General features: G+C 43.1%; 1 protein-coding gene across 1 annotated transcript; it reads left to right on the top strand.

Annotated features, from left to right (window-relative positions):
* Positions 1–869: 869 nt before the first annotated feature.
* Positions 870–27916, top strand: podxl (podocalyxin-like). Its single transcript, XM_028571079.1, has 8 exons — positions 870–1327; positions 22062–22709; positions 24178–24398; positions 24770–24793; positions 25862–25994; positions 26100–26143; positions 26284–26403; positions 27618–27916. Exons 1-8 carry the CDS (start codon positions 1285–1287, stop codon positions 27810–27812), a joined length of 1428 nt encoding a protein of 475 aa, XP_028426880.1. The 5' UTR covers positions 870–1284; the 3' UTR covers positions 27813–27916.

Below are 27916 nucleotides of genomic sequence, written 5' to 3'. Positions count from 1 at the left end.
GCCCTGCATTACTAATGTGACTTAAGTAAAAGTGTGTAAGTATCAGCAGGAAAAAATGTACTTCAAGTATTAAAAGCAAAAGTGCTCGATGCAGAAAAATCCTGACGTTTTAGAAAACTGGAAACGATCCAAATACAAAAGTGTTTATTCAGCTAATCATTAAGCTGGATTTGTAGCCCCCCCACCCACTTCTGAAATGAGGGCTACGCCCCTGCTTTTGACTGACCATAATACAGCATCAAGCCACTGTGGGAGGCAGAGAGAGAGAGAGAGAGAGATATTTATATTTGCCATACGTGTTGATGTACATATAACGATATATGATGTATTATTGTGTTTTGGCTGATGTTTTGGCAACATAGTTATTGAACCTTCCATACCAATAAAGCCCCTGGAATTAAACTGAATGGAATTATGGTAACACCAAAAAAAAACACAACTGTTGCTTTTGCATGAATGTTACCATAATGTTGTATTGTCGGCATCCTACTGTAAAAATGATTGCTAATGTCAATGTGTCCCTGTTGTACTGTGTGCTAATTAACAATACTGCGTGTCAACATGGTCATGCTAATAAAGCCTCTTTGAATTGGAGAGAAAGAGAGAGAGAGAGGTAGAGAGAGAGATAGAGAGAGAGGTAGAGAGAGAGATAGGGATAGAGAGAGGTAGAGAGAGAGGTAGAGAGAGAGAGAGGGATAGAGAGAGCGGTAGAGATAGGTAGGTAGAGAGAGAGAGGTAGAGAGAGAGAGGTAGAGAGAGAGGTAGAGAGAGAGAGAGGGATAGAGAGAGCGGTAGAGATAGGTAGGTAGAGAGAGAGAGGTAGAGAGACAGAGAGGTAGAGAGAGAGAGAGGCAGAGAGGTAGAGAGAGAGGTAGAGAGAGAGCGGAAGAGAGAGAGAGAGAGAGAGAGACAGAGAGGTAGAGAGAGAGCGAGCGAGAGACTGAACAGACCGCAGCAGATCCCCCAAATCCAAAGAAAGAAGCCGCAGCAGCAGCAGAAGAAGAGGCAAACAAAAGCATTCTTGGCTTTGAGTTTCAAGACAAGAAGGAGAGAGAGAGAGAGAGAGAGGGAGAGAGAGGGAGAGAAGAAAAAGAAAAAGTTCACAATAGCCTACGTTGGGGCGAGATCATTTACTCGAGATCCAAATTGAGGGAGAAAGGCGTGACAGGACGGCGTCAGTCAGCGGCCACACTCGGCTCTATCACCACCCCGGCTCCGGTGCACCGAGGGACGGATTGTCGCGCAGCGGCGCCGCGTGAAGCTTACACCCAGCGGGTAGACAGGATGAGAGCGACCGGGAGGACGGCGTGGCTGCTGCTTTCACTCAGTGAGTAGTTCCATTGATTGGAAAGTTCGTAGACACCTGTGGCGGTTCCGTGGAGGGGGTCAAGGACGCAGATTTAGCTTTAACATTGAGGGGGACGCATTGGAATAGGGGGGTTTGTGGGGGGGGACGTCCAGTCTAAAATATCGAACATCAAAAACTTGATTTCCAGCATTCTGGTGAAATTATTATTCTCCGGTGTGGCCCTGAACCTTTTTTTCCGTATGTTATACTGGTTTGTTAACGTTACTTATGTATTACTGAAAAAAATACAATACAGCAAGGTATACTTAAACATTACATTATATTTTAATTATACAGTACAGGCCAAAAGTTTGGACACCCTTTCTCATTCAATGCGTTTCCTTTTTATTTTCATGACTATTTACATTGTAGATTCTCACTGAAGGCATCAAAACTATGAATGAACACATATGGAATTATGTACTTAACAAAAAAGTGTGAAATAACTGAAAACATGTCTTATATTGTAGATTCTTCAAAGTAGCCACCCTTTGCTTTTTTATTAATAAGGGAAATAATTCCACTAATTAACCCTGACAAAGCACACCTGTGAAGGTAAAACCATTTCAGGTGACTACCTCATGAAGCTCATTGAGAGAACACCAAGGGTTTGCAGAGTTATCAAAAAAAGCAAAGGGTGGCTACTTTGAAGAATCTAAAATATAAGACATGTTTTCAGTTATTTCACACTTTCTTGTTAGGTACATAATTCCATATGTGTTCATTCGTAGTTGTGATGCCTTCAGTGAGAATCTACAATGTAAATAGTCATGAAAATAAAGAAACACATTGAATGAGAAGGTGTGTCCAAACTTTTGGCCTGTACTGTACATGTTTATGCGGATGAATGCATTGTATTGAATGTGCAAAGCTGTTAAATAAATGTAGTGGAGGTAGAAGTATGGAGGGGCCAGCATGTAGCCTACTTTCCACCACTGCCATTATGTCTTTGAATGGTCCCCCCCCCCACTGTGTGATTTTATGATTTTGTTGGACTTAATGGTGCATATGAGTGTGTGAGCATCCCGTTGTAGCTGAGGCAGGTGGATGCCAGTCTGATGCCAGTCTGAGCTGTTGTGTGGTTCCCAGTTCTTTTGGGGTATAGGTGGCTGTCTGCTTGTGACCCGAGCAGTTGGCCTGAGAGATATGTTCTACTCAGACTGTACCCTTCAAAGAGTTCTTAGACTTACAGCATAGAGCCCTGATGGAGAGAAGGTTTTTTTTTTGTAATAGAAATATATTTTTTTTTTCTTTTTTTTTTTTTTTTTACTGGCTTCTCTTCCCCGGCTGGCTTCTCTTTTTTTAGCCGTGATCCAGAATGAATCACAGACACAGTTTTTTAAGCAGACTGATTTTTTTGTTTGTGGTAGAACTACCTTCTGAGTATTATTTTTATCTATTTTTGTAATTTGTTTCAAATCGGCGGAAAATTCTGGGGAATCCTGCGCCTTGAGATTCCGTGTGGCCCAGCTGATCAGTATCTAGTAACTATAGCTATGAAATACATGCAGTAAGTAAAGGACTGCTACCTCAAACGTAACGTATTTTGCCTAAAGAAAAGTTATGCAAGTGTCCTTTACTGTACAATGTAGAATACAATATGTATGAGTCTATGAACATACAGTGCACGCATAGGCCTATAATCTAATAATATAATTAAAAAAAATTGGGAAAATATATATATATATATATATATATATATATATATATATATATATATATATATATATATATAGTTGACTTCCCAATTTTTTTATTACATGTACTGTAGGTATGTCATATACCATAGATACAAATATTTTGTGTACAGCAGTTGCATCTAAACTTTGAATATTATTTTAAGCATTTGTTTTAATAAAATGTATGTATGTAAAACTACATATAGGGGGAAACGAGATGGATGTTAAATGCAGAAAAGTCCGACTACTCAATTAGTGAAGCCAGTCCGGCTCTAAGAAGCGAGGAGAAGACAGAAAGCGTCAGTGAATGCTGCCTGAGAGCCAGCCAAACCCGAAACGTGCTGCAGCCAGGGCTGCTGCCAGGGCCGGGCCTTTTTGTCTTCTTCTTCCTTGTGTGTGCCTTTCATTTGTGCGTGAACTGAGGAGAGTGAAATCCTCAGCATTGAACAGCTCCCCTAGCTTTTTTCTTTTCTTTTCTTTCTCTGTGTTGCTGTTAAGAGCTGCACAGATGAATGAATACGTGGTCAACCACGGCTGAGCGATTTAACGTCTTCAAATCGAAATAGCGATTTGAAAGAACGCCAATTAGCCAATGGTGAAGAGCGTGATTAATCGAATGTGCAATATTTAATTGAATGTTTGGAGTAACATTTGGTTTAACATTTTTGATTCCCTTTTAGGATCATATTTACAAGTTTTTTCATAAGATAAATGCTGGAATGATGTTACACATGTCAAAGATTGTTAACAGAAATGTCCTATTTACAGTGGAGCTTTCATTAATTTTGTATTACTTTATTTAACATGATCGTAGAAGGCGCAATATGTAGCTATCTGAAAATCGTAATCACAATATATGGCAGGAAACTTGCAATTCCACCCCCCCCCCAAATCGTTCAGCCCCATTGTCAACTATTAACCTTTGTGTTGTCTTCCTGTCCACCATGGACTCTTTTTTTAATAACTTTTTTCAACTCTTTTTAAATTCATGGTCAATAGACCTAATGTTTATGAAATAAGCCTAATTTTGGAGTTTAAAAAAAGCAGAAATTATGAATTACTTTGACTAATAGTTAAGATCAGAGGATGGGGGGTCGATCACAGACTGGTTTATGTCAAAGTTTAGTCAGGAGACTGTTTTTTTCAAATGCTATAAAATTGAAGAAAACACCCCAAATTCAATGAAAGTTATCATTTTATTACCTGCAAAAGATCATCCATGCGTCCATGTTATTTTGGGGCAATTTGCTTAAAACAAATCCCACATTTCTGATATAAAAAAGGGTTAAATCAACCGCTTAACTATTTTAATATTCGATTCATTGGTTTGAGGCTCAAAATTCTCTGATTCCAGCTTGTTAAATGTGAATATGTTCTAGTATCTTCTCTACTCTGTGACAATAAACCAAATATCTTTTGAGTTGTGGACTAAACGAGACATTTGAGGACATCATGTCAGGCTTTGGGAACCACTGATCTACATTTTCAGCCAGTTTCTGACATTTTAGAGGCCAAGCAACTAATCGATTAATCGAGAAAACAATCCACAGATTAATCGACAGTGGAAATAATTGTTTTGTTGCAGGTCTTGGTTGACCTGCTTGGGAGGACTGTATAAAATCTGTGTGAAGATGGTAATTACATCTGCCCCTCCACCATCCCAGCAGTAAGGGCTCCCCAATTCCCCCCCTCCCACACACACTCCTCCAATAGCCGCGGCTGTGGACAGAATGAGCCTGAATAATGAAGCGCACCCCTGACCTCCCTCCCCATGGCTGAGAGGCGAGGAAAGTGTTTTTCTTTAATTATGCACCTGCTGCTCTCACCACGCACGTCAGTAGGTGGACTCAGACGGGAGGCTTTTATTTTTCCAGCGTGTGAAGAACAACATGTGACACAGCCCACAAAAAAACTCAATCTGAAAGCAGTCAGCCCTTCTTTCTACAAAATAAAAGCCTGACACGTTGTTTTTTGTGTGTGTGTGCGCGTGTGAACGTGCATCTGCGTCTGTGTGTTTAACGGTTATCACAAGTAGGGCTGACAGCAAAGACATGCAAACCGTTGTTTGCATTGCTTTAGTTGTAAAGTAACTTTGAGATTGCAATTGAGTAGCCTTTCTGCACTCTTTCAGACCTTTCTAAAAAATGAGCACTTGTAGTTGAAATTGCCATACTTGATAGCTTTTGGAAAGCCAGAACTTCAGAACAATCTGCTGTTCGCTGTTGTTAAGTAAGGGGATTTTTTTCATAAGGTGATGTATGATAGAAAAACATGGTCACCATTGAACTGCAATGATGTCAGAATGCAGCGTTGGTCAAGGAAAGTTTCCCAGTCTCCAAAAGAGCCCCATTTGCACTTTAACTTGTGTTCGTGTGAGATGAGAAGATCGATACCATTTTATACGTCTGGAAACTAAATGAGGCAATGTCTGTGAAGTGGACACAGAGTATTATGACTTTCAGGATCATAAAGTGATGCACACACCTCTCCATAAAGCATTTTCCCATACACTATATAGCGAACGAGCGGCTTTAAAAAATGTGAATACATTTTGTCTGAGCAGCCTTAAACCCCTGAAATGACTCAGGATTACACCTTCTCTGAATGTGGTATCCAAGTTGTCCTAGACAGGGCTTTATATACCGGACTCTTTCTTGGCGGGGTGCAGTAACTTCCTGAAGTCTCAGCTGGTTGTCCCGGTGATGACAAGACTTCAGGAAGTTACTGCCCCCCTGCCAAGAAAAAAAGGTCCTGCACATAACCTCCCGTCAATGTGGAAAAGTGGCAGCATATTTCCCCAAAATGTCAATCTGTTAGTTTAGCAGATTGTTTGGAAAATTTGGTATGAAAGGGGGGAATCGACACATTTGTTGTTTGTGTGGATATGTTCTTAACCTTTATGTTCCCGGGGACGAAAATTGTTCAAAATGGGCACGTTTGGTGTCTTTGCGATGGCTGTTGGTTCACTGCAACTTAAGCAAATTGGTCTTGTGTTTCCTGCAGGCCAAATGAACATGTATTTCTTCTTCTGACTAAACATTAACATACAGTTCGCAGTCAGCCTCTCTTTGCATCGGCTACTTTGGAACATGCCATTTCACTTTTCTAACCCCCCGAGCGATGTTCCTGCTAACTGCGGCTACTAGCGTCTGAAAGGTTAGAAATAAAGCCAACGCTTGAATCCAAGATTTAAAAAGTGCAGTCAAAGGTTAACTAAATCATTTGGACCCTGGGCTTTATGAAGGAGGCAGCATCATCAGTTATCAGTCCTCTCCAGGACTTCCTAACCCCTACGCAGACCATCTTCCTTGTGCTTTTTACCGGTTCATGACTCCCGTTTCCTACCAGATAACAGGCGGTCACTGTTCCTGGCTCGTCCTGCACACCAGCGGCCCGGGGAGATGCTGCCTGCTTGGCAACACTCGTCTGGTGTCTGCGCTGGCCGGCTGTACATGGGAGAGAACAGAGAACAATAGATAGGAGGGGAAAAACAAACATTATCAACATCCCAGTTCCCAAGGAGGGCGTGGCGACAGGAGACGGCCTTGAGCCACCCTCTCCCACTCAGTCATGCTGGGGAAGAAACAGGCAGAATTGATGTGGGCAGATGGAATATTGCAGAGCAAAGGACATACTACATACAACAGAACAGGGCTGTTTCCAGCTACTGACCCCGGATAACCATAATCTTTACGTTTGGAAAATATGGTTCTAGCTAAACCCATTTTCATGAATTGGTTTATAGGATATCGTATGAAAAACAAATGTACACAAAGTTTTGCCTGTCCCACGGCAACCGATAGTGTGACGTGACCGGTATTAAGTTTAGCGGTCTTTACAGTTAAATTTAGCCGAGAAAAGATTGCACGATCCACCATCTCACACCTAAAGACAATCATCTCACATCTTTAAGACATAATGTCATAATGTGTAAAGACTGGGGATCTTGCAGGGTCACACATGACTACACATGACAAGCCTACAACTAGATTTGTTTTGAAAGACTTAACCAAGCTAGCTAGCTACCGCTAGCGTTAGCTGGTAACTTTAGGGGAAAGTTAGCTGATTTTCTGTCCTGCCGTACATACAGATGAATGTCTCCAGTACCCGGAGGTCTGTGTTGAAAATTGGCAACTTTCCTTCTTTAGCGTTTAGCTTAGCACGGCGCTACAGCAACAATAAACAGCACTGGCTCTAGCCGTTTGCTGCTTCCTGTTTGGTGCTGGACGGAGCGCACCCATTGGTTGTTGACAATGTTCATGTGATTTAAGTTCACTACCAAGACTTAAAACTTAGGATAATATCAAACACGTTTTGATTTTGTCAACGAACGTCAAGACGGGAAAAAGACTGACTGGGACTGAGTTTTATGACCACCTTACACCAAACGATGGAGACCACGGGAGCGCCCTGACTCTAGCAAGACTCTCAGGATCTCATTCAGACATTTGAAATTACTCTGTGACAATGGAATCGCTTGAAAAGTCATTTGGTGTAAAGTTGGCATACGATTAAGAAAAAGGTTGTGGTTTGGGTTAAAACACCGGTCCTCATAGGTAGTATTCTCGGGACACAAACATCTGTTTCCTGGGCGAGAGTCTCGTGTTTTCCCCTTAACTTCTTTCAGGACATGAACTCCGCTCCGCCACGCGAAAGCCCTGCAGTCTTCGACAGCAGCAGTCAATGTAATGAATGCGTGGAATACATACTAATTACAGTGCATTACTTTTCATAACGATATGTACAAATGGATCATGAGAACAGCCTGTCTAGGTGTACAGAACTTTGATGGTGATGACGGTTCTGCATCTTTAGCAATATGATAAGAAACAATTTTCCAAGTATACCGTCAGTTAAGATTTTTTTGTCACGAATGAGATTATGAGTTGTGATTTAGAAATGTAAATGATCTGCAGTTCAACGAAGCTGTGCCAAGCCAGTGTCTCTCCTGGAAACATAGATTATTGAGCAGTGATTAATTGCAAAGCGTTCTGATAACTTGTTGATGTATACAGGGAAAACTACTTTCAAGTCAGGTCAACTTAAACTGTCCAGTCATCACTGCCTATAATTCTGGGTTCAGTCTCATAATTGAATATCCAATGTATATTCACTCAACTAATCTAATGAAGTAGTTTAGAAACGTGATATTAGCTTAATCGCATATGAGTATACATTGTATACCTAGAAGACTTTCTTCTTTGTAATTGGAAGAAAGTATGATGGAGGCTTGGTAAAATGTCCATTCACATTTTGAGATTTCTAACCTTTTTTTGTTTGTTTTTTCCAACTGTTTTGAAGCGTGTTCGAATGCAACATAGCGATCATTTAGTCAGGCTGGTGCATTCCAGACCCTGGAACTTTCACAGTTTTTAATCAGCAGATGGAGTTGGCTCAGTTGTTACGGGCATAATGTATCTAGTTGTCGTTCTCTATGATTTGTTTACATTTCTTTTGTCACTAAATCATTGAAAATATTAATAATTTAAGGTTTTAAACATTTCTTTAACAAAAAAAAGATGTTATGGTTACCAGACATACATACATGTATTAAAAGCCATTCTAAATGAATAAGTGTTGAGTTTGGATCTAAAAAAGAGCTACATCTGTAATAGTGTAAATGTCACCTGTTCCCATAGTAACGAAGTAGAACTACTTCACTACTCTACTTAAGTACTAAAAGGCTGTATCTATACTCTACTGGAGTATTATTATTTTTTCCTACTTCCACTTTTACTTGAGTACATATTTTCGATGAGTTTAATTAAGTTTTAAACGTATAGTACAGGAGAAGCTCACAGGCAGTTTATTATTTTCATTTTTAATATAATATATTTAATATTTGTTAATTCCTTTGGCTACAGCCAAAGGAATTGTGAGTGTAGGCTAAACATTTGAAATAATATAAACAATATGATATTCACGAATGCTTTCTTTAATAAATACATAACACAATACTTGTACTTTTACTTTCAGTTATTGAGTAGTACATTTTAAAATAAACTACTTGCAATACTTAAGTACAAAAAATGTTGAATACTTTAGTACTTCTACTTAAGTGTGGTGCTTAAAGAGCACTTCAACTTCTACTCAAGTCACTTTTTTTGATAGAGCACTAGTACTTTTACTCAAGTCTGGGTCTCTAGTACTTTATACATGTCTGCTTGTTCCACAGTCTTGGGGCAAACTAACTATAACTATATTAAACTAGCCAACAATATAACGGCCCACAAGTCCCGCTGAAATGATCAGACCATTAAACACACAACAGTTTGGATCCTTTACACTTTCTACAATGGGAGGATTTTTATGCATAGAGTACTTCTACTTTGAACACCATTTTCCTGATGATACTTACATACTTTTACTTAACCCTTGTCCTCGGGTCAAATTTGACCCGTTTTCAAATTTTTCAGAATTATGGGTTTCTTTCAACCATATTGCCCAAAAATAATTTGGATGCATGCACGTACGTTGTATGGAACCCATGCAACATTCTTCGCAGGTAAAACGAATGATTACTTACATAGAATTTGGGGTGTTTTATTCAATTTTATTAGCCTGACAAGCCAGACCCACATCCAGATGTAGGGTCTGGGAACTCACCATTGACGGAGCTCGATCTGAGGGGCGGGATAAACGGTTGTCTTTCAAATTCCCTCTGCACGTAATAGGATAGAGGATACAACCAGGCAGAGCAACGAAGAAGGTAGCGGAGCTAGTTGATAGATTAAACTTTTGCCGTATCCGGTTGGCAAAACTCCGAACACATCTTCCTTTTTTAAGAATGATTTCTGTGATGTTCTTTGTTCTTTTATCAAAGAAAAGCTTAACTCCAAGTCTTCCAGAAGTCCGCTGTTCCCAGCAGCAGCAGCCATAAGCCCCGCCCACCGACTCTATACACAATGTGATTGGCCTGACCAAAATTTGGTTTTGGCAGCTTGAAAGTCAACGGAGAGTGCCTAGACCCCCCCTGGCTGCCAAATAAATTTGCTGCCACTAGGGGGAGTCTAGATTTCTAGGCTACAATTTTATAGCATTTAAAAAAAAAATTTAAATGGTTTTCAAAACAGTATACTCACTAAAAGTGACAAAAACGTTAGAAACGGCGTCAAAAGCATAGCAAAAAAGCGACAAAAACGTTGGAAAAAGCACCGAAAAAAGTTCATTTTCTATTTTGACCCGCAAGGACAACAAGTTAATGGTCTACGGGAAGACAACACAAAGGTTAAGTAGCACTTTCAATGCGGGACTTTTACTTTACAGCGTGGTATTAGTACTTTTACTTAAGTGTAGGATCTGAATACTTCATCCACCGCATGGTTTTCCAAAATAGTCGGCAATATGTATGATGTGTAGTTGGCTCTTTATGATTTTGAGCAGATATGATGCCACAGAGGGAGACAACCTTGCAAAGACTAACACCTGCAAAGCAATTCCCCCATCACTCGTGATTCTGTTCAAAGCCGTTGGAAATGAAATGTGCAACTCACATTCCTGACCTGGCTCGAGGACTCTTGAAGGTCCGAGGCAGACCTTTTTAGGAACCGAGTGTGCGCCGTCCAGATGCAGCGGGTCTTGTTTTTCAAAGGCCAGGCATGGCTGGCATGTGGAAGGTTTCCTTCAGGGGAGGAACCTCTGCTCCCCGTAAAGCAGAGCGTTTCATCACTGTCTGATGCTGCAGATACAGAGCATGCTCGCCTTCACCTCTACTGTAACCTCGCACTCCCTCCCCTCTACCCAGCATGCCACGCTGCACACGCAGGTGTCCATTAATCAGGCCTGCGGCTGGTACCGTCGTGGACCTTCACTCGCCTCCTCCTCTCCCCCCAGAACCTCCTCATTCCTCTCCTCCCTTCATCTTTCGCTCCTTTACTTTCTCATCACTCTTTTCATCTGCCTCATCACTTTGTGTGAACTCCCCTCCCTTCTCAGGTTTAAGGAAAACAGAAAACGGCTGCTGCTCCATTAGCGCCAAGCAAAGTGTGTGTGTGTGTGTGTGTGTGTGTGTGTGTGTGTGTGTGTGTGTGTGTGTGTGTGTGTGTGTGTGTGTGTGTGTGTGTGTGTGTGTGTATATATAAAAATGAAACATGCCTACACACTGAACCTCTTTTAATTCTCTTAAAGGATTGATTCACCAAAAGTACAACAAAAAAAACACTTCTTCCACTCACCTTTTATGGTATTTAGACAGTTGCACTCCAAAAAAAACAAATAATAATGTGTGATGTATTGTATTGTATTTACATGTATCATACAAGCGATTGTATCCCAGCTTATTTTTCCATCACTAAATGATTGAATCATTGTGTGAAAGCCCCACATCAGCTTGTCTCTACATGATGTTTAAATAAATTGTTATAGAGTCTTTAATGTCCCATAGGGATAACCCTTTCCACACTGCAAATCAACGGAGGGGACAAAACTTTGAAAATAGTTCAGAGCTCTGTATCGGCGGCCGGATGGAAGTAGCATGAAGAATAGATTCAGGGGATGGTCTGTGTAACCATAAATATAAAACACGCTTACTGTATTCACTTATGAATAGACATTATGGCATATGGCGCCCGAGTGCATTCAACAGAAAGTGTTCGCTCCCAGGTCCCACTAGTGGGACTGTTCTCATGAACCATTTGTACGTATAGATATGAAAAGTATAATAACACAGGGCTTTAAAAGGAGTGGAGCGAGTCGTGTCCTGGAAGAAGTGGAGTGTCCCAGGACTACTACTTAAGGGGGCCGGTGTTGTTTGTAATCCAAACCGTGATCTTTTTTTTCTAATCCTAACTAGACGTTTTTGTGCCTGAATTTAACTGTGATAAGATAACTGATAGGAGCAGTACAAGTTTTAAAGTACATTAAGAACAGATACAAAATGTGCGATTAACTATATTTTAACCGACTGACAGCCCAAATATGTGTAAGCCTATTTATTACAATATGGCACATATAGCTGCTAATTACGAAGCTATAATGGTTTCAGAGAGGGGGGAGCGGGGGGGGGTTTGAAGCTCTAACATTGAACTGTTACAATCAGCACACCCCGCAGCTCTTATAAACACACATACCAGTCTGGTCTCCAAGGACAGGGAGTGTGTGTTGTTTGTTGATTGTGTGTGTGTGTGTGTGTGTGTGTGTGTGTGTACACTTGTTTTACTATATTCGTCGGGTCCAAAAACCAGTAATACAGTATACTTGTGCCTTGTGGGGCTAGGGATAGAATTAGGTTATGGTTAGGGTAAGGGTTAAGGTTAGGCATTTAGTTGTGATGGTGAAGGTTAGGGTAAGGGTTAAGATTTGGCATTTAGTTGTGATGGTGAAGGTAAGGGTTAAGGTTAGGCATTTAGTTGTGATGGTGAAGGTTAGGGTAAGGGGGTAGGGAATGCATTATGTCAATGATGGGTCCTCACAAAAATAGTGAAACAAACGTGTGTGTGCACCTAAATGGCTTTGCATCACTGAAAATAGCTAGAAAATAAGTTTGTATGTGGATGACGATGAGTTGTGTGTGTGTGTGTGTGTGGTCAGTCATTTCCATGTGGCCGTTAGATTTACGGTGTCTCAAACCCCTCTTCACTTTCTTTCCTCTCATCCCTCCTCCCCCTCCCCCGTTCCTCCTCTCCTCCCTTTCACTTGTCTCTCTTTTATTCCCACCGAGTGTTTCTACATTCACTGCTCCTCACCTCCCTTCACTGGAGCGCACAATGTAAAGCAAAGACCCCACCCCTCCCTTCCCCTCCCCTCCCTTCCCTTCCCTTCCCTTCCCCACCCCCAGAACCACAGAAAGCTGAATTACCTCCCTCAATAGGACAAGGCTGGGGTGGGGGGCCAGCTGAAGCCCTAAAAAGGCCCCGGCTGCAGCAGGGGTCCGCGGTGAGGCCGTAGCCCATTCTTGCATGGCCGCACGTGGGGGCCAGAGGGGCTTTTGTGTTGGCTGTCACCAAGCTAACGGGGCAGCTTTGTCCCGCCGGTGCTTTGGAGCGACAGCTACATTTATTTATTTACTCTCTCTCTCTCCGTTTGGCGGCGGAGGGGGGGGGGGGGCAGTGCGTGTTCATGCTCAGACGCACATCAATCCAGGGTTACAGTCAGGGTGCCTGGCAAGCTGGAAGGATAATTAGGCTGGATAGCTGGTCCTCTCACACACACACACACACACACACAGACAAACTGTTCCATTAGCATAACCGTATGACAACATTATGCAATCCTAATACAATAATCCCCTTAGTAGATACAATACAGTATGTGTATATATACTTTAATGTCGCCATACTGGCTGTTCTCATTAACCATTTGTACATATAGCTATGAAAAGTAAAAACACAGTGCTTTCACCCAGAAAATGGGTGTGCATGTCCCAGGAGAAGTACCTAAGGGGACCGGTATTTTAATGCCTAAATGGAACTGTCGTCGCCACAGGACAGTCACCTTTTCTCCGCTAAATTGAACTGTAAAGGCCCCTAAACTTAACCGCCATGTCGCATGACCAGCCAGCCGTCACTGTAGCTTTGTAGGATATCCTACTAATTGTTGCGCATAACCTTTCGTCCGTTATCATGCGAACACATTCACGAGAATGCCATTGTGTTGCTCATGTTTAGATTCAGGTGTTCTGTCGTTTTGCGGCAGAGGGCCGCAGGTCGGAATTGAACCTGCGGCCGCTGCACCGAGGCCTAGGCCTCTGTACACGTTGCCGCACGCTCTACCAGGTGAGCTACCCAGGCGCCGCACGGAAATCTTTTCAGTGCAGCTATATGCTACTTTGGTTGAATGACGGCAAATAATTCCACTATTATGAATAGTATTTCCTCAGGCTAGAGCAATAAAAGTGTCCCCCTATGTCCCTTTTCTCTCTTCATCCTGGTCCTCTCCATGTTGCAGTCTGTGTGGGGCCTTGTTCCTGGAGGGGGGGGCATTTATTTACAACCTGGCAGTCAGGATTCAACCAGTCTCCACCCTCCGGCCACACTGTCAATGCGTACGCATGGTGGTTCTCACACTGCAACGAGCAGCAGTGGGGGACCACCCCCCCCCCGCGCCCCTGTAGGGAGAGCAGGGAGACAGAGAGCCCCCTCTGACCTCCTCTGGACCTCCACTTAGTCTCAGTGAATACAAGCTAAACACTGTCACGCTCCACAGGCTCACTATAGGACCAGCTTCAAACGTAGATCAGGGTACTGTGTGCAGACGACACATTTTGGCAAATGGTCTTTTCTTTTTTTGGCTCTCTGCGGCTACGGAGGCTGATTTGTGCCATGAAGTAATGAAGTAAGTCGAAGAATCAACCGGCAAAATTGTAATTTACTTCATTATGACTGTACAAGGATTAATTGATAACTTGTTTCTAATTAGGGGACGGGAATCACACGGTAGCCCACGATATAGTCTCGCATAGCCAGACCTTCCTCCACGGCGCTGCGGAGGAGGGTCTGGCGAGTCCACACAGCATTCCAGGATATTAATAATACATTTTAGGTCAAATGCTGCAGACAAACTTCCCCGTGGCGCTAAATGATAGCGTACACCTAAACCCAAGTGAGAACAATAGAAACAACTGGCAGAACTTAAAGGGGTAACTACCGTTTTTTTCCCAAACCTGGACCCTATTTCAATGTGTTTTTGTGACTGATGGGAAACAAACAAACAGTCTTTGACGTTGGTCCAGTATTGAGCGAGATCGCTGCAGTCGACAGCGGTGAAACAAGCTACAATGTAAGTTAATAGGACAATTAATTAATAGTATGCAGGCTGAGCAAGGTGATGTCCAGGGTGGACTCAACGCTTATTACAGAATTAGAAGGCGCATGCAGGCCCAAATCAACAGAAGGGTTTCCTGCCACCGAAGTGAGCCAAGAAGTAAGAAAGAAGAGCCAGGGAAAGGACAGCAGGTCGGTTCTCACACCCTCTGCTGTCTGACCCGCACACTGTCCACTGGCTCAGGTCACACCATGAGACAGACCAACAGCAGAACAACAGTATCTACACCAGGGGTGGAATGTAACTAAGTACATTTACTCAAGTACTGTACTTAAGCACAAATGTTGACGTACTTGTCCTTTACTTGAGTCTTTTTCTTTTCATGCCACTTTCTACTTCTACTCCACTACATTTCAGAGAGAAATATTGGACTTTTTTACTTCACTAGTTCACATGTAGTTTATAAAATCTGATGTTTTATTATAAATTAAACTACCCAACAATGTAACCAGTGGTGAAAGAAGTATTCTTTACTTAAGCAAAAGTACTAATACAAGTATCTGTTTTTATATTTTTAATTGTTACTGAAGTTACATTGTTGAAAATTGGAACCGTCATATAAAGACAATTAAAAAGTAAGACCGGTGGGACCGGCCGTCCTGTGAACGCCAAGGATCGGGTGGATTACGTGTATAGAGCAACGGCTTACACATTGTCCCATACTAGCATCCTAAAATCTTTTTATAATTTGTTTATTGTTTTCAACTGCTCTATAATGTTTTATGTTAAGCACTTTGAATTGCCCTGTTGCTGAAATGTGCTATACAAATAAAACCGGCTTGCCTACACACACTGTAAAAATACTCAGTTACCAGCAAAAGTCCTGCATTGAAAATGTGTCTTAAGTAAAAGTATGTAAGTATCATCAGGATAATTTAATAATTGATACTGATTATTGATCCCCAGTGGGGAAATTACAATTTACACTCTGTTTGTTAGAAATCACTACACACACACAGGTCTGAAATACACCCACACATGCTCAGGACCTATTCATGCACAAATGGAGAGATGTCAGAGTGAGTGGGCTGCCAGTGCTGGACCAGCGCCCTGAGCGGTGGGGGGGGTACAGTTCCTTGCTCAAGAGCACCTGGCAGTGCCCAGGAGGTGAACGGGTATCTCTCCAGCTACCAATCCACATTCTGTACTTTGGTCCATAATGGGACTTGAACCAGCGACCCTCCAGTTCCCAACCCAAGCCCTTACGGACTGCAGAAAAATGCTCACATTTTAGGAAGTGGAAACAATCCATTTTTACAGTGTTGTGTTGGTACTTCTACTTAAGTAAAGGGTCTGAAAACGTCTTCCACCACTGGTCTACACTCTAACGTCCAGGTAGGGTACAGTAGGGGTGGGCTCCACACACTGGGATGGTGGATGGCGGATGGAGGCAGTGAGCATATCCGAGAGGTTCTAACGTTCAGGGTCAGGAGAGGATTTCTCACAAAGCACGGATAGATGGAAAGGAAATAACTCCCTACTCACTAGCAAGGACCACGCCACAACAACATGTCGGTTAAAGGCTTTAAGATTGATGGCGGTGAAATTGAAAAAGGGGATGTCGTCTGGTTGGGATGGGGAAATTCTCTTATTACAGCCGCAGTTTTTCCACAATAAAAACAAACCAATAAACAACCAACCAGCCAAACAGGCAAACAACAGACAATGTGCAAAAAGTACTGAATGAATGTGAAGTGGCATTATATAAAAAGTATTTAAGTAAAGTAAAGTAAAGTGAGGTGGCCATAGTGCCAAAAATATTGTAATGTAAGTAAGTAATTGACGTTAAATTCGAGTCCGTCCCTTACCGGCCCAATATTTCAGACGGGACATCATTTGCTTTATTATTGCAAAAACCAGGCTCACGTGAGATTATGGCACCAGCAGCATGAAGCGCACTTACAGGCTTTCATAATTAAATAATACACACCATTATTAAAACCTTTAAATAAACTACCATGGCACCATCTTAGAACAGAATGGAAATGCTTGCGTATTTAAAACATAGTATTCCATACTATAACACCCAAAACACCAAAGTATGAAGACATAGCGGACCAGACGCAAGCTTCTTTTGAAAGGTTGAAGCCCGACGGCACCAGACGGGCGGCTCCAGGCTGCAGCCGTACAGTTTTGTGTATTTTTGTCAAACTAGTGTGAAACGCCGGTGTGTCATTTTTTTATTTTATTTTTTTACAGCGGCCCAAATTGGCCCAAGAGTGCATCGGCCCTTCCGGCATTCGCCAGAACTGCAAGATTGCCAGTCCGCCTATCGGGGGGGAGTGGGACTCAGTGTGGGCTTCCATTAGGAGGTGAAATGAATCATTGTAGTGACAGACCATAATCGATTATTGCCAACTGATGTTACTTTTTAATTTTAGGGGTCCCTGCTTTTTAATTTTCGGGGTCGCTGCTTTTGTCTGCTACATTCAGGAAGGGTATTTTTTAAGAGCAGATACGATGAAAAGGGGAGTTCATGTATATATCTGACTGCTGGAATTTGTCCATGGAAAACCATGTGTAGCAATACATAATCATATTGAGGAGGTGGCGCATCGCGCATATTGATTCCAATCCTTGACAGGATAACCGTGATCGGGTTGAATCGTGAGACCAGAGAAGATGGCACCCCTAGGTTCAGTCTCGGTTGTGTTTTCACTCAAGCAGATTTCCTAGAATGAGAAATGAAAGAGGTGTGCACCGGGTTGAGTAGGAAGGGATGATGGAAGAGGGGGCGAAGGAATGCGGTAGGGGGGAGGGTTGAGGTATCGATGGGAAAGGGAGGGTGGGTCGTGAAGTTGGAGTGGGTTGGCGAGGAATATAAAGGCTTGTCAGGTGATTAGTAGTCCCGCTTTGCCAGACCTTCCTCTATTCCAGGACGGGAGAAAAACGTGCTCTGGTTTATTGGCATCCCAATCGTCTTGGGCGGGGCTAAGCTACGGACGGAGCCTCGGTGCCTCTGCAAAAATAGCCTCGGGAAGGAACTTGTTTTGGTGGAATGTGTGTACGTTCAAAAGTTGTTTTAGTCGTGCAACAGAAGACTCTGATTGGACAGATAGTCTAGCTAGCTGTCTGGATTTACCCTTGCAGATGACTGTGATTGGTTTAAAGAAATGCCAATAAACCAGAGCACGTTTTTCTCCCATTCCAGAATGCTGTGTGGACTAGCCAGACCCTCCTCCGCAGTGCTGTGGAGGAAGGTCTGGCAAAGCGAGACTAGATGTAAACAAACCAGGAACGTGTGTGTGTGTGTGTGTGTGTGTGTGTGTGTGTGTGTGTGCGTGTGTGCGTGTGTGTGTGTGTGTGCGTGTTTTCCTGTAGGCTGTGCTGTGAGGAACGAGTGGGCGAGGTAAAAACAGCCTGTGTAAACTAGCTAAGAAACAGATGAGTCACTGACAGCTGGGGTCAGCGGGGGTCACACCAAACAAGACGCCACACCTGGGGGAGGGAGAGGGAGAGAGAGAAAGCAGGGCGGGATGAGACCATGACTAAGGCTGATTGGTTTAAAAGGCTCGCCAAAACAAATGCTGGCAGATACGTGGGGTTGGCAAGAAACGATTCGGTCACTGCAATGACTCACTGTGTCACTCTTCACTAACTTCCCCTTATATGATGGGATGCCAAAACTCTTTCCAGTGTCATACACGAGGGGGGGGGGAAATCCACCCGTATCCACATAGTTTAAAACACAGTTTTATCTCATGTTTGTTGCATTTCTGGGTCCATTTCTGACGCTGACAACAAACGCTCCAGGATTCAACTGCAGCTGCAGAACACATTGCTGCCAACTCCTATTTGTGTTTCCTAACTGAAAATAGGGTCTCTAGGGGTCTTCAACAAGGGGTCCCCCTAGGGGTTCCTCAGAGTCCCTGCAGGGGGGGGGCTCCAAATCATTGTACATTTTCTGAAAAACTAAAATGTCCTAACATGAATCCAACATTTTATTAGCAAATATACTGTAAAGCATCCTATTTGTAAAAATCCCTACTAATAGGCTTACTGAAGTAAGGTAGTCACTAAGATAGCCATCCATAGATCCAGTTCATCCTGAGGATTCCCTGTGCCACATGTATATTTAACATTAAAACAGGATCTATAAAAACGCTATGTATAAAGGCTTCAGGCCACCCTACACGTAATTGTAGGCCCAGTTTAATATGAAGACCACTGCTCTAGGGAATTCTGAGGGGAAAAGCCCTCATAAAGTAAATTTGATATGCTGTCAAAAAGCCTCAGAAGAGCGAGCATGTACTGTACATCACGACACTCAGCTCAATCAAAGGAGCCCTGTGAGCGGAGGATGTTGACAGACTTCCTCTCTTAGTAACAGTGTTTCTGGCAGCAGGCTGGGGGCCTGATAAACGATGTGTCTGTGCTCTGCAGAGACAGGACAGGCCCGGCTCTACCAGCCTCCACTTGACCTTATCTGCTTATTACCGACACCGTCCTAATGCAGCATTCACATGCTGGGGGAATTATGGCTGCAGCTCAGGGGAACATCCTGAATGGTTTCGCGGGAAATGTTTGTTTATGTTGTGCAAAGTGTGAGCGGCAAAGCCTCACATGCTCAACAGTGTATTTATTTGTTCAGTTGCTGTGAGGTGCCTTAAGCTTTTCGGAAGAGCGAGTTATGTGAAATTACGTGGAATAATACTAATATGTTTCTTACTTCTTGCTGCCTCAAGTCTTGGTTGTGTTGGTGTCTATGAACTGTTGACTTATTTGGAGAAACTTCCACGTTCTCCTACTTTTCCACAAGGTTGATGCTGTTTTGTAAATTTTTTGTTTCTTTTTATGCTCGGGAAGGAGATGTGTTGACATCCTGAGGGTTGTTTTTAGTTTTTTAAATTAGCTTTAAATCTGCGAAACATTCTGCGGAATTCTGTGGCCGCAGATGTACTGTACTGTGCATCCATCACAGTTAACGTCATGCCATTATGTTACTTTATCGCCGTGTGGTACAGTAAGTACATATGGCGTTTTTCCATTACATGGTACCTACTCGACTCGCCTCGACTCTACTCGACTCGGCGCACCGTGCGTCCCTTTTCCATTGTGGATTTTAGTATCGCCTCAGTGTGGCTGGTCGTCATAGCGACTGCCGTGGGCGTGGCTCGGTAGCGTTGCATTTCCTGGTTCTCCTTCTCCGTAAACAACATGAAATCAACAAGATAGTTAACTTTTCCTGCTCCAGATCTCCCACCGTGGTCAGAAAGAACAGGGGAGACACTTTGTTTCTCTCACTAGGACTCTAGAGTCACTACTCGCTGCGGAGCTAATCGCCGGCACTCTCTCACTTCTCCCTCGCTCACCAGCTACACACACACACACGGAGACTCGACACACACACCAGCGCACAAGTATAACCATCAGGCCACTTGTATGCTACGGAGAAAGCTCTGCGTGGAGCCTCCGGGAGCAAAAAAACACCGCTGGCTAAACTATTTAAAAATGCCGTCTGTCGCTAGCAATGCAGTGATCAGTGACAATTCTTTCCGACCAATCAGCAGCTTGCAGGGTTTCACGTCACCTTCTCGGCTCGCCTCAGCTCGCTTGGAACCTCGACTGAGGAGGTACTAAAAAAAGTACCTGTTAGCAGGTACCAGGGACTTTTTTTCATAAAGGAAAACCAAAAAAGGCGAGTAGAGTCGAGGCGAGTAGGTACCATGTAATGGAAAAGCGCCATTAGGGGACCACTAAGGCCTATATAAAAGAGACTTCAGATACAGTATTAGGGGACCACTAAGGTCTATATAAAAGAGACTTCAGATACAGTATTAGGGGACCACTAAGGTCTATATAAAAGAGACTTCAGATACAGTATTAGGGGACCACTAAGGTCTATATAAAAGAGACTTCAGATACAGTATTAGGGGACCACTAAGGTCTATATAAAAGCATCCAAAGAGCACCATGTCATGGGACCTCAAAGCATAAACATATTCAAGAATCTAAAATAACAGTGTGGTTTACGAAAAACAGGCCAATAAGATAAAGTACAGTAAATATCAGGGTTTCCCCCAGTGTATTGCAGGCCTGGTGGCCCACCGGGCCTAAATTATCCCCCACCAGGCTTATTTTTTCATATATTTAAGATGTTTTTTTAAATCTACTGTTGCAGTGTGGCGGCTCTGTGTGAAACTAGACGTAGTCATATTTTCAGATCTCCAGTCAGCTTTTAGGAACAACAATCTTGAAAAAATAAATATGTTTAAACCCATTATGGTCCCTCTGAGGAAATATTACATACTGCAAGTGCACTTTAGAAAGGCTACGTGGAAGTTCATGTGTCACCCAACATGTATGTTGAAAATCCAGTGACTGTGTGTGGATGTACTGGGGTGGGTGGAGGTCAGAAAGCGAGGGTGTTGGGGGTGGTGGGACGTGTGGGTAAGCACATTGTTTTCTGGTTGGGGAGTCAGGCGAGGATTGTTCACGGGGCACTCCAAATGGGGCCTTGGCCCTGGGTGTGGTGCTTCCAAGTTTATTGTGTGCAGCATCCTGTCCTGGTCCCTATAAATAGAGAAACACAAGAAGATGTGGCTGAAGCTTACAGCTGTCCGAGCCGCAGGAAATCCAGGAGCAGAGGTCGACATAAGCTCAGACTTCAGAGTGCTTATGGTGACCATAAAAAAAAAAAAAAAAAAAAAAGAAAGGCCATAATTCTAAATTAAAGCTGCACCCATCAGTCAACGGGTAATGTGAAATATAAAAGGGAATGCTTGTCACCCAATTCTACAGTTCCCCATAGCTCCACCAAGTTTCTGTTTTAGGATTTCGGGTCATAGTTTACGTTTTAGGACGTGCACCTTAACGTCTGGTTCAGTCTCATGGATCATTTAGTTCCCATTCTGTTTTCAGCAAAACATAAAATAAATGGGATCATAATTTACAAAATGAACATCATGCTGTATTGAAGAAGATTTAAAACTAGTGATTGAGACCATAAGCTCATTATAAAAATGTTTGACGTAATAAATCAAGTGAGAAGTAGGGTCATTTTCTCATAGACTTCTATAGAATTATTATTCTTATTTTTTCAACCAGTGGAGTCGCCCCCTGCTGGAAATTAGACAGAATGCAGCTTTAAGGAGCTTCTGTATTGGCTTCACTTTTCAGACCTGGAATCTTCATCCATTATGGTTTACAGTCCAATTTTAGCTTGTTGTGGTGCCCCCAAGTGGCCACAAAATCAATTATTTCTCATTGGTTGATGTACATGCTACCCATTTAGCAGCATGCTGTACCTAATAGTCATGTTTTTCCTTCCCTAGGCTTCCTATTCCACAGCGCCTGTTCAAACGATGTGACTACGGTGACAAATAATCCTACTATCACGACTAGGGCACCGACTACGCCAACTGTTAACAATATGCCAAAGGTAACTGGTAGTGGCCCAACTGGAGCAACATTAACTATTGGTTCTGGTGAGACAACCATACCTATCAAGGCATTAACCGCAAAACCAATTTCTGCGGTCCCCACGCCTGCTCCCAACACGATGCCTCCTACAACTATGTCTACAGACAAGCAAACCCCCACCCAATCACAAGCACCCACTGTCACAATCAACTCACCAGCACATTTCACTACCATCTCTGGTGCCCCCCCTGCAGTGAGTAATGGTGCCACTACTGCTGCTATCACCCTCAGCCAAACAAAGACCATGCCCATAGCTGCAACAGCTTCAACAGCTGGAAAAGCTACAACAGCTGACACCAGCAGCAGTTCAGTGGTATCCTCGACCACTGCCGCGGTGCAGACACCTGGTGCCTCCAAAAACTTGGAGACTCAAACTCATGTCACACTGCCCTCGGGCAATGAGGGGACAACCAAGATTGTGGTCACGACAGATGCCTCTTTGCCTGGGTCACAGTCCATGACTCACACCGCCATCCCCGCTAGCAAAGACAGAAATGGAGGTAAGTTCCCCTGTAGTCTCACTTTGCCAGACCCTCCTCCACAGCGCTGTGGGGGAGGGTCTGGCTAGACCACACAGCATGCCGGGATGGGAGAAAAAACGTGCTCTGTTTTATTGGCGTTTCTTTAAAGCAATCACAATCGTCTTGGGCGAGTGCCAAACAGAGCCTCGGTGCCTCTGCAAAATAGCCTTGGGAAGGAACTTGTTTTGGTGGAACGTGTGTACGTTCAAAAGTTGTTTTAATCATGCGAGAGAAAACTCAGATTGGACAGATAGTCTAGCTAGCTGTCTGGATTTACCCTGCAGAGATCTGAAGAGCAGTTAACCATGGACCATAGAGTTTAGAATCCCAACACAAAGAAAGTGGAAAGGTAGTGTTCATCCGGCTGAAAAGAGGGATATCTGGCGGAATTTCTGGCGACTCCGGAGCAATCCCAGAAGTGGAACGTCGTGGCTATAGACTAGTTCCCCTGGGAATCTGCTGTTTACCAACATGAAAACAACACGCAATGGTTGAGGGTTCATTTGCAAACTTTTAAAGGCCATAACTCACCCAAAACAGTTGACTTGAATGTAAATTAAATTGTTAATTAATTAAATTAATGAAAACTGATTAACCTTTTAATTTACACTATTGAAACCTGCTTTTGAGCTTGTATTCCATCGCTTGTCTCTGTCTTTAAACTTGGTTCTCAGGCTAGCTAAAACATTTCTTCTGTTGATCTTGCTACACAGTAGTACGCAAGTCTAATTACCCAGTATTCCATGGAAACATTTTGCACATTTTTTAAATGCAAATCGCCCGTTAATCCTTATTTAAATTAAATTTAGAAATGTGATGTAGAGTTAACCCTGATTGAGATGCATATTCCCAATGTGCTGTATGCTGTACACGTCCAAAGAATGTGTCTAAAAACCAAATAATACCGGTACGTCACACAACTCTTTAGCCGAAAATGCTACATTCGTTAACGTGAACAATCTAACTTAGCTGGATACATGGTTAAACGAAATTTGCTCTTACCAGTGTATTGCCGTGTGCGTATTTTCTCAATAGCAAATCCCCACCAGTTGGTCCCAAAACGTCCCAGTTAGAGAGTAAATGCCGTAAACATATTCTTGGTAAATCTTAACAATCATTCCCCGAAAGAACCAAGCAGGCCTGCCTTGTTGCACCGTCCAAATTTACTTCAAAACTTGCCATTGTCAGGGTGTAACAAAATGCTCAGAAGTTCTGGTTAATGTTGCTCGATCCGACCACGCAGTTTAAAGTTAAATTAAAGAAAGCGGAAAGTGAGGGACATCTGGAGGAACTACTGGCAGCACCGGAACTATCCCATAAATGAACTGTCGTCGATAAGGACTAGGGTGAATGTAAATGTACTGAACGAATGGCTCAGTGGGGTGTGTTTCACTGTCAGGGATCAGGGACAATATATTTACTGTTGTCGTATTGTTTGGGGTTAAAGGAACCGATAAAACTCCTGGGACGGTAACAAGCAGTGAGCAAACAGCACCCAGGGCCACAGAGCCAGCTGTTAACAAAGAGACCACCAGCACCCAACCAACCCTGACCCCGGCAGGATCTCCCGCAGCAGAGACCACCAACGCTGGAACCACGTTACTGCAAACCACCACCACTACAACCACCACCACCACCACCACAGGAGCTCAGCCAAAGACCTTTTTGGTAAGACAAACTGTCACAAAGTGGAGCAGATGAATCCGTGCATCATTCATTCATTCATTTTTCAAAATAAAAGAAGAAAAAAAAAAGATCAGTTTTTTCCATTTGTCATTTGAGCACAAAATCCAAAATTGTTAAAAAGGCATCTTTATTAGGTTTTTTTTTTTCATTTTGGTTTTGGAAAGAAGTATTGAGAAAAGAAGTAATGTTTTGCTTTTTTTCACATTTGGTTTTATTTTTTAAAAACCGACGGAAGGAATGATACACGGATTTAGACAGAGGTGGTGCGTTTGTTTGCGTTCACTTCACGTTAACATTTTTACAGAAATGCTTCTGACTGACGTGCTTCTTTTCTGACTTTTTTTTTTCTGCAGTACTCTCTAAACAGCGGACCCGAGGTAAGATTTTTTTTACCACATTTCGTGTTTTGCATCTTTAAATCTGGTACAGACATCAGACTGTTTCTATTCACCCAAACAATACATGTGATAATAAACACAGTTTCTGCTCCGACTCTCATCGCACCTCTGCTATTGTCCTGTCCACTGGAGGCGGGCCTACGCCCTTCCCACTCCTTTCTTCACTGACATTTACTCCACAGAGTTATTTCAGTGTAAAGATGAATGATAAATGTGCAACATCCTGCAGGATGGTTCCAAGTTTTTGTCGCCTTTTGACATTTTTGCCTCTTTTTTCGAGGTATTTGACACGTCTTTCAACGTTTTTTGTCTCTTTCTTTTGACAATGTTTTCAATGTATTTGTTGCTCCCCCCCAATACATGAAGACATGTCCCAGGACCTCGCTAGATAGTTGGAGATCAATTTTGTTTATTTATGCCAACAATTCCAATTATTTTCTAAATGATCATGGTTTATTGACTTTCATAACCTTTCAGCCTATAGGCTGTACTGATTGTTTTGGCATATGATGCATTTGACGATACAGCAAGAAATGACATTACAATAAGCAATAGAAACAATGTAGGCAATGGCAGACCGCTTTCTGTTGCAGAGTTCAAATAGAGATATAGGCACAAAAAAAAAATCATAATAATTAACAACTTCCCAGCACTGGAAGGAGGTTCTGGGTGGATCCAGCAACAGGACAGGAAGAAGTGAAGCTTGCTATGAAAATAAATTTAAAAAAGATTCCAGTCCCTGGGTGGAAAGAATGCCTTAGTGGGAACCCTTCCTGCCTTTCACTAGTTTCCTTCGTTCCCACACCTCGTTTGTATATAGTCACTCTCTCTCTCTCTCTCTCTCTCTCGCAGCTGTGCCGTTCCATAATACTCCACACATCCCCAGCACAGGAAGATATGACACATATCACCTTTTCACCTTTCCCGTCCACACTCCGACAGCATGGGAGGCTCGGCCGTGGCCTATCAGCTCGCAGTCATTCGTGGAAAGCAAAACATGCGGTTGGTTAATTTACAGAGATGTTTTATGTGTCCTCTTATCTTCAGAAAGAGGAGGAGAAAGGGCTGGCGGAGGTGTGCAAGCGGCTGCTGGTGAATCTGCACGATGGGAACTGCACCCTGAAATGGCAGCACCACAACGACAAAGTACAGTTTGACTATGTGGAGATAAATGGCAAAGGTAAAGCACCTTCCTCCCTTTATAAACACCAACATATGTCAGGTTCAAGGAAAGTTCAACAGAATTTTCTATCCGCTAACAAATACATTTACATTCATCCCACAGTGAAAACCAGCCTTGCAGCCCAGTATTATGAAGAAATCACCAAGGTAAGGGTTAATATATGGATGGTATCAGTGCCGGAAATGGGCCAGTACCCACCCCCCCGTACTGAGTCCATGACAGAGCACTTCTGCCACCACTCCACTCCAGTGTGAAAAATGATCTTGTTTTTATTCTCTACTTAAAGAAACCAACAGATAGCAAAACCCTGATAGCCATCCTGGCGTCCTGCGGAGCTCTGCTGATCATGATCGTCATCCTGGCCGTTTGTGCCTCGCACCGCCGCAAGCCATACAACGAGAACCAGGTAGGTGGAGAGTCTTACTCGGACACATAAGCTATGTTTCCATCCACACGTTTTTATCCGAATTAAGTGATATCGAATAAAAAATGCCTTATGGAAACCGTAGAATTCAATTGAATTTCATGAATATCGAAACGTTATTTGCCGAATAAATTAATGAATTGCGATTAAGTTTTAGGTCATTTTATGGTTGCAACCCGCCACAAAACAAAGAAGAAGTTGTAGTTCATTCCCGCCCAGTATTTCCTCTCTGTTTGCACACATGACGGGCGTCAACAAAGACATGTAAGCGGAGGAGCGAGGAGACGAGAGACTTTTTGAATTTAATTTACGAGCAAAATCGAACGGCTATTTTTATTAATCTAAGAAATGCCATAATTTATCAGGAACTCGCGAAGGAAATGATCAACAAAGGTTACGAAATGGAAGGCGCTCAAACAGCGATACGTGTTGTCTCGCAGCGGTGCCAGAGGGAAAATAAAAGGCAAGTTCCACCTTTTTGATGAGCTGGGTCAGATCCTCGGCCAAAGGCCCGTCGCAGCTTCTAATAAACAACTTTTGTCTAGCAAAACTTTGTTCACAAATCTTTGCTTGAATGTTGTGCAATTCAGTGCGAAAAAGAACGGAAACACCTTAAAATGTCTCAAATCAATTCGACATACCAATTTAATCGCAAACCAGCATGTGACGTCATTACGCAACAGGTTTTTTTTTGCTTTAAAAGCTGTTGGATGGAAACACCCTTTCACCAGCTTTATTCACGAGTTGTTTTACCGAACTTCAGATAATTTGATTGACAAGTGGATGGAAACCTAGCTATGGACTGTATAAAACGAGCGGACGTAGCAGTAGTGACGTCCCCCCATTGGTTTGTGGACTGCCGTTGTGAAGCCTTGAGTTTGGCATCCACAGCGCTGCGGAGGAAGGTCTGGCACACAGCATTCCAGGATGGGAGAAAAAACGTGCTCTGGCTTATCGGCATTTATTTAAACCAATCACAATCCTCTCGTGCGGCGTTTAGGAGCCACGGGCCCGCTGCAAAATAGCCTTGGGAAGGAACTTGTTTTGGTGCAACGTGTGTACGTTCAAAAGTTGTTTGATCCCCTGCATTCCCCCCCCCAAAAAGAAAACAAATGTATGCCTATGTGCAAAGGATCATACAGGATCAGATATGAATACACAGTTTCTAGAGACGCTGTCCTTTTTTGTCTCCGCAGCAGCACCTGACGGAGGAGCTGCACACGGTGGAGAACGGTTACCACGACAACCCGACGCTGGAGGTGATGGAGGTGCAGCCGGAGATGCAGGAGAAGAAGATGGCGCTGAACGGCGAGTTCAACGACAGCTGGATCGTCCCCATCGACAACCTGCTGAAGGAGGACATAGCCGACGAGGAGGACACGCACCTGTAGAGATGGCCCGGGACAGAGGAGGAGAAGAAGGAGAAGAAGAAGAAGAAGAAGAAGAAGAAAGACAAGAAAGCGACAGGACCTGGCTAGTTCCAGCCACACAAAAA

Source organism: Perca flavescens, chromosome 23, assembly GCF_004354835.1.
Source record: "Perca flavescens isolate YP-PL-M2 chromosome 23, PFLA_1.0, whole genome shotgun sequence".
NCBI lineage: Eukaryota > Metazoa > Chordata > Actinopteri > Perciformes > Percidae > Perca > Perca flavescens.
Note: the sequence above shows the minus strand (reverse complement) of the source record. Positions and strands in the feature narration are given on the sequence as shown.